The sequence below is a fragment of the Cotesia glomerata genome, linkage group LG9, assembly GCF_020080835.1.
Source record: "Cotesia glomerata isolate CgM1 linkage group LG9, MPM_Cglom_v2.3, whole genome shotgun sequence".
Classification (NCBI taxonomy): Eukaryota; Metazoa; Arthropoda; class Insecta; order Hymenoptera; family Braconidae; genus Cotesia; species Cotesia glomerata.
The window spans coordinates 4,627,854-4,635,629 of record NC_058166.1 but is presented as its reverse complement, the minus strand read 5'-3'; the positions used below and the strand labels follow the sequence as shown (position 1 = coordinate 4,635,629).

At 30.0% G+C, this 7,776-nt stretch overlaps 1 protein-coding gene across 3 annotated transcripts in view; it reads left to right on the top strand.

Annotated features, from left to right (window-relative positions):
* The window catches only part of LOC123271176 (sushi, von Willebrand factor type A, EGF and pentraxin domain-containing protein 1), a 50,010-nt gene extending 43,225 nt beyond the window's left edge, over positions 1-6,785 (top strand). Inside the window, exons 8-13 of one of the 3 annotated variants that reach the window (XM_044737413.1) lie at positions 1,040-1,160; positions 1,264-1,326; positions 1,738-1,928; positions 3,535-4,725; positions 6,075-6,191; positions 6,239-6,785. In XM_044737413.1, coding sequence (XP_044593348.1) covers positions 1,040-1,160; positions 1,264-1,326; positions 1,738-1,928; positions 3,535-4,725; positions 6,075-6,191; positions 6,239-6,246 — 1,691 coding nt within the window. In that variant the 3' untranslated portion in view covers positions 6,247-6,785. The remainder of the gene's footprint in view (positions 1-1,039; positions 1,161-1,263; positions 1,327-1,737; positions 1,929-3,534; positions 4,726-6,074; positions 6,192-6,238) is intronic. The other 2 variants (XM_044737412.1, XM_044737414.1) reach the window with 2 other exon arrangements.
* Positions 6,786-7,776: the final 991 nt, after the last annotated feature.

Below are 7,776 nucleotides of genomic sequence, written 5' to 3'. Positions count from 1 at the left end.
TCGCGTGCGTAGCGCGCTATTCAAATTTCTAGTTTTTATTAAAATTCATGATTATACACACTCACAAAAATAAACGAACTTTTCTTATTTCTCTCACGTATAACTTTTGAACGGCTTAACCGATTTCATCGCAGTTGGTGCCATTTGAAAGGGCTTGTCCAAACTTAGATTTTGAATACATTTTGGATCAATTTGGACCAGTAGATTTTGAGAAATCTCAAAAAAACTAAGAAAAATAATTTTTTTTAATGTGGTTTTTTTAGAATAAATTTAAACGGCTCCATCAATCAATTCCAAAAACTAATCAGCTTTGGACATTAAAAAACTACGTCGATTATTGCCAAGTGGGTCAAAAACGGTTGATTCGTTCGAGAGATATCGTGAACGAGAAAAAACCGAAAAAAGTGTTTTTTCGGAATTACTCTGAAATTTCTAGTTCGATTAATTCAAACTTAAAAATTTATTATGACAATACAAAAATTGCGTCGAATGCCGCCAACCGCGTGAAAATCGGTTCATTCATTCAAAAGTTATTGCGGTTTGAAAATTCCAAAAATAGTGTTTTATTAAACCTCTGACTTTTGAGTTCGGAAAGCTCAAAAACTCAATAAGTGCAATTTTGAGCAAAGTACGGAATTAGCGGGAAGTTGCAGGGATGGCCTTTAGGGTCAATCGTTTTTATAATTTTTTAATCAATTACATAAATTACATTTTTCTTAAAAAATGAATGAGCGTTATGAGACGTGCACTTTTGGATTTTCCAAATTTTTTTAAGTCAATCAGCGATGACAGCACCATACAAAATCCCTTCAGCCTTTTTAAAAATTCGATTTTTTTCACTCGAACTTTTATATAAACATCATAAAATAATAAAGTTACAGTGGCCCGATCACTTAAAAATTGTAACACAATGCTTTTAGATAGATGAACTTACAAAATATGTAAAAACAGAGTAACCTTTTCCAAAATTATAAACTAGAATGACCCCTTCAAAAAAAGTTGATGAAAAAAAATAAATTTAAACACTGTTTGTATTTAGGTACTCGAGAGTGTAAGAATTTGGATATTGACGTCCAGTGTGATCACAAAGCTCGTGTTACTCGTGAAGCTGATGAAGATGGCGGAATCTACACGATATCTGCTGCTGTGCCGGCTGAAGCGTAAGTTACATTAAAAATTTAGCGTGTTTTTTTTTTCTTTCTGAATTATTTCAAATAAATTAAGATTGCTATTATTATTATAAATATTAATTGTTTTACTCAGAACGAGACACGCTCGTCAAGGAAGTGATACCTATCAAGTGGAGATTGCATTCCCTGCAATAAAGTAAGATATTTTGCTGCGCGATTAGCAAAATAAAAAAAATAATTCACAAACGATTACATAATACACATGATCATTTGAATGAAATCAAACTCATAAATTACAGAAACGTTCGTTTGCACGTTTTACTAACTTATTTATAAAAAGCATACATTCAGGAACAAAACATGATTTTATAATATAATATGTTGTAATTAACATAAATGTCATACAAGATCCATTACTCATTAAATAGGTTTAATTACACAGGACGAAGATAATAATATGGTGGCTTGTGTTTAACGGCGTCAACGCATAACGGCTGTACATAGCATACATAGCAATAGCATTAATAATTAATAATGTTTTATGTTATAAAAGCTTTTATATACATATTTATAATGTGTTATAATGAATTAATAATTATTTTCACAGTGATCCAATTCAGAACACAAACTCAAATGATCGTGCAACGGTACAAAGTCTACTTGAGAAATTAATTCTTGAGGAAGATCAATTTGATGTTAATGATATTTTACCTAACACCGTACCAGATCCTGCTTCGTTGATACTTGAATCGGACTATGCTTGTCCAGTTGGTCAAGTTGTTATGGCACCTGACTGCGGTAATTATTTTTCATTTTTAACTGTACAATGACAGAAAAAATTTATTTTGAAAAAAATTAGCAATGTTTTAGGAAGAAATTAATTTGTTGAAAATTTTAAATAATTTTATTTCTTAGCTGAAAAAATACAAATTCTTTTTACAGTAACGTTCTTGTTAAAAAAAGGTTTCCTAGATTTCGGAAAAAATAATTTTTGGAAGAAAATTTGAAAATTTGCAAGTTGTCTAGGGTAAAAGCTCCAAATATTGACCAGTTTAGATAAAATGAACAAATAAAATGAAATGAACGAAGAACAAGGAGAACGTTTCGTACCTTTTCCTTACATGCTTACAATGCTATCTTTTACAGATTTTAAAATTTTGTCAATTTTTCAATTCTTAGATCATATTCCATCAACGAAAATACATCCAAGTCACTAACAATCGTGTTTAATAGATTTTTTCTCATATTTATAACTGCAATTTTCCCAATTTTTTTGGTTTTTTGAGATTTTTAAAAATTTTGAAACGTTAAAGGGACAAAAAAAACTTCAAATTCGAATTCAGTGGAGCAAAATACATAAAAATTATACTTAATCTGAATTCAAAAAATTTTTTTCATCTCGATAATTTCGATTTTTCATGATTTATTGCAATTTTTTTTTGGTTTTTCGCAATTTTTTCAAATTTTGACGGCTCAACGGATTAACGTTCAGATTCAGATTCAGCGAATTTAAGTACATGAAAATCATACTTGATCGGGTCCATAAAAATCTTTTCATCGCTGTGACTGCAGTTTTTCGCAATTTTTTGCTTTTTTTTGGGGGGGGGGTTTGCATTTTATTCAAATCTGGAGCGTGACCGGGCCAAACAGACTTCAAATTCAGATTCAGCGGATCGAAATACATGTCCGTAAGTGGGTCCGGTCAAATGCAAAAACAACTTTTTTTTTTGTTTGCCAGTGTTATTGATAGATAATCTTCGATAATTGTTTTGAGAAATATTTATTTATTGATTATAAAGCATTTAATTTTATATAAATTGATCACAAATGTGCATACCAAACTCGACGAAGTTCTAATGAATAATTTTTTCAACTTTTTGACATTTGTAAACAAAATTTTTTCTTTTTTCTAACAACTGCAAATATTCATATGCGCAAATTTCTTTTTTAAATATAATTAAAAATCGTTAATTAAGTCCTGAATATACAATTAAATTACTAGATTTTTTACAATCAAGTTGTTATGCTGCCCGGTCAATATTTGGTTCCTTTACCTTAATAAAAAATAAATTTGTTGAAAATTTTAGAAATTTTATTTCTTAGCTGAAGAAATAAAAATTTTTTTCACAGTAACTTTCTTGTTGAAAAAAATTTTTCAAGATTTGGGAAGAAACAATTTTGAATGAAAGTTCGCAAGTTGCCTATCTAAAATTGTTTTTTTCCCAAATTAAGAAAACTTTTTTTCAACAAAAAAATTACTGTGAGCAAAATTTTTATTTCTTCAGCAATAAAATTGTTAAAAATTTTCTGTCATAATGCCAATTTTTCTCTCACTGTATTAATTATTATGCTAATTAAAAATTAGTAACGAGTAAATCATAATAAATTGAATTAACATCAACAGTACCATGTGCGGTCGGAACTTACTACGACGAATCGACAAACAAGTGTGTGTCATGTCCAGTAGGAACGTACCAAAGTGAATCAGGCCAGCTTAAATGCAGCAGTTGTCCCGTAATAGCAGGAAGATCCAGTGTGACAGTAGGACCAGGAGCACGGAGCGCAGCTGATTGCAAAGAGCGTTGTCCCGCAGGTAAATACTACGACGACGCAGCCGGACTATGTCGTAGCTGTGGTCACGGATTTTACCAACCAAACGAGGGTAGTTTCTCGTGTTTGCTTTGTGGACTGGGCAAAACTACAAGAACCGCTGAAGCAGTATCTCATGAAGAGTGTCGCGATGAATGTGGATCGGGTCAACAATTGGCAGTCGAAGGCAAGTGTGAACCTTGTCCTAGAGGCACCTACCGAACCCAAGGTGTGCAAGCAGCTTGTCAAGCATGCCCATTGGGTAGAACTACGCCTAATATGGGATCCGCGGCTGTTGAAGAGTGCTCACTGCCCGTTTGTGAGCCTGGTACGCATCTTAACGGCACTTTGAATGAATGTGTCCAATGTAAGAAGGGTACTTATCAATCGGAGCCTCAGCAAACGTTCTGTATTCCCTGTCCGCCGAATACCAGCACCAAAGGACCTGGCGGTACTAGCAAGGCTGAGTGTACCAACCCGTGTGAAATGAGCGGTGAAGAAATGCATTGTGACGCCAATGCTTATTGTTTGTTAATCCCAGAAACCAGCGAATTCAAATGTGAATGCAAACCAGGGTACAATGGAACGGGTACAGTTTGTTCCGATGTCTGTACAGGATATTGTGACAATGAGGGAGTTTGCATGAAAGACAGCCGTGGACAGCCGTCTTGTAGGTGCAGTGGTAGCTTCACCGGTAAACACTGCACTGAAAAATCAGAGTTCTTCTACATAATTGGCGGGGTTTCCGGTGGAATTATACTTATTATCTTTATCGTTCTGCTCGTATGGATGATTTGTGCTCGTGCAAGTCGGAAACGTGAGCCCAAGAAAATGATTACACCCGCTACTGATCAAAATGGATCACAAGTCAACTTTTACTATGGAGCCCCGACACCTTACGCTGAATCTATTGCACCTTCTCATCACAGTACTTACGCTCATTATTATGATGACGAAGAAGACGGATGGGAAATGCCGAATTTCTACAATGAGACTTATATGAAAGGTAATTTTTAATTATTACTTCGTGTGGGGAAAAAGTAAAAGAAAGCATTGATACGGGTTAGAAGGAGTCATACTGAAAAGGCATACGAAAAAAATATTCGGTAAAATTTGTAGAAAAGTTTGAAAAATTTAGAGAAATCAGGATGTTATTTTTACGTTTAATTGAAACGCGCTACTCAAGTCAGCATCATTGCCAAATTAATTTATATCACTTTTTGAAATCTCTAAAGATTTTAGAGATAATATTAAGACAGAGTTTGAAATATCTCAAACTTTGAGCGCTAAAATTTCACAAAATTGTTTAAATGCACTGAGTTTAAGACTTTTTTAAAACGTTTTTAATACTTTTTTAAGACTTTAAGTCTTAATATTATTATTATAATATTATTAAGTCTAAATATTATATCTCTATTAGATATTAATGATATTAAATGGTTTTTTTAAGTGATAATAAATTTTGAACTAGTTGTTTTTTTCATACAAATAGAAGATTCTCTAAAATGGAGTTAAACAATTTGCTAATTAGAACGTCGAATTTTAAAACGATTTCAAGAGTCTTTCAAGTCACTTTTAAGACTCATTTAAGACATTTTTCAAACTGTTTAAATACAATTTTTAAGACTTTTTTAAGGCATTTTTCTTACTTTTTTAAGGAAGAGTGACTTGAAGACTTAAAGACATTTGTTCTATTCTTTTATGACGCTTTTAAGAAATTTTTAAGGAATCTTTTAAAAGTCTTTTGAGACTCATTTAAGACATTTTATAACTCTTCTATGACTCTTAAAAGATTCCTTAAAAATTTCTTTAAAGTGTCTTAAAACAGTTTCAAAAATGTCTTAAATGAGTTTTAAAAGCGTCTTGAAATTTAGAAATTTCAAAAAGTCTAAATAACTTTAAAAAAACAATTGGTCAGAATAAAGTGACCATCGATAAAAAAAATTCCAGATTTGAAGTCTTAAAAAAATATTAAAGATGTTTTAAAAAAGTCTTAAACTCAGTGCATTTAAAAAATTTTGTGAAATTTTAGCGCTCGAGATTTGAGATATTTCAAATTCTAAGTTTTAATATTATTTCTAAATCTCTAAATTGGACTTTGCTTAGAAAATTATGGTCAGGATGAAGTGGATATTGATTAAAGAATTTAAACTGAAAATTTAAAAGAATAACACAAAAAATTTCCAAGTTTTTTATCTAAAACATTTCAAAATTTTAGTTTTTGTCTTAAAAAAGTCCGTAAGATCTTAAGCAAAAGACACTTTTAAGACGAACTTTTTTTATATGGGAGGTACTTTAACCTTATTAATGGTTAAAGTAATTATTGCTCATTTAAAATATTTATAAATGTTACAGAGAGTCTGCACAATGGAGGCAAAATGAATAGTTTAGCGCGTTCAAACGCCAGCATTTACGGTACCAAGGATGATCTTTATGATAGACTGAAACGTCATGCATATCCAGGAAAAAAAGGTGAGCTTCAAATAGCTTTTTCGAAGTTATCTGAATTTTCGCATAAGATTCATAATTTTGTTTTTAGACAAAAGTGACAGTGACAGCGAGGGTCAGTGACCAAAACAACAAACTACCACCTTCGACCATTTCAACAGCTCATGTTAAGTCGTTCAATCTCATGGAATGGTTTTTACATAAATTGATAAATAATATTATTTGTTTTTTATTCAACAACGGCGGGGGTCGTACATAATATTTATTAAATTAAAAATAGTACGACTTTACACAGTCCTGAAGTGATGATTTAGATCTTTAGATTAATCATTACTTCGGCACAAATCCGTCAATTTGTTTTTTTTTTTCTTTTACTGAGTCTCTCCTAAACTCTGGACTGAGTCAACGAATGTATGAACAACGTGAGGATATTTTTATGTGTGCTTGGTACTTTTTTTTCTTTTTTTTCATTAATACTCATTGATCTTTATTACGAATTACGAAACTTTGGCAGAATAAAGCTTAAAGTTTTCTATAATTCCACAATTATAAAAATAAAATAGAAATTAACTTGTGCGAAAGCGATTTGAATGCTTGGACTATAATATTAATTATTAATATTATTTTTTATATTAATTATTACTATAGATATTTGAAAAAATTATATATAAAGACATTGTTATAAATATGTATCTGTTTTTGTAATATACTTACAAATAAGCGTTATAATTATTTACGAATAAAAAATAATGGAAACATTTATTTTTTTTTATATTTTACGATAACGATGACTTAGTACTTAAGAAATTTGTAAATATTTTAAGGATTCGTCTAACATTTAAATAAAAATTTAATCATAAATTCTGGCTGTTTATTCATTTATTTTTTTTTTCATTTTTTGTTTATCTTGTAGGTAAAATATATTAATACAAAGAAAAGAAAAAAAAACATTGCATTTAAATTAACAGAATAGATATACCTAGAGCAGTGTGATGATTATAATCTTTCATAAATAAAATGGTAAATTTTCATCAGACGATAAATAGTGTTACCTAAATTTAAAATATAGTACTTGGAAAAATTTTGTATAGCCGCTGCAGATCTTAAATGTTATATAGTGAATAATTAAAATAAATCAATAACAATAAAAATTAATTTTAAAAAAATAAAGAAAAAGAAGAAATAAATTTTGATTTTTTTTTGTAATAAAAAAAAAATAGTAATTGTGATAATCCCACGATTGACTCAAGCTTAAATTTTTTTTTGAATATATTGAAGTTTACAATAATAAATTTTCAAAAAGTCGGAACTATATTTTCTATTGTTTTTTTTTTTAAATCAAATTTTGAAACGACAAAGCTTTAATTCAGATCATCATTAATGAATTTATGAGCAAAAATAACCGAAAAAATCATGTGTTATAGCGTTTCTGACGAGGGAAAATATTTCCTATTGGATTTTTCTGAATTTAAAATTGATAAAAATGTCTTCAATGGATAAAATACAATGTATTTTCTGAATTATTGACATTTAAAAAAAAAAAACTCATTTTGATGTTACACTCGTCGAGACCTTTTATTTGAATACCCACATTAATTTTTTATATATT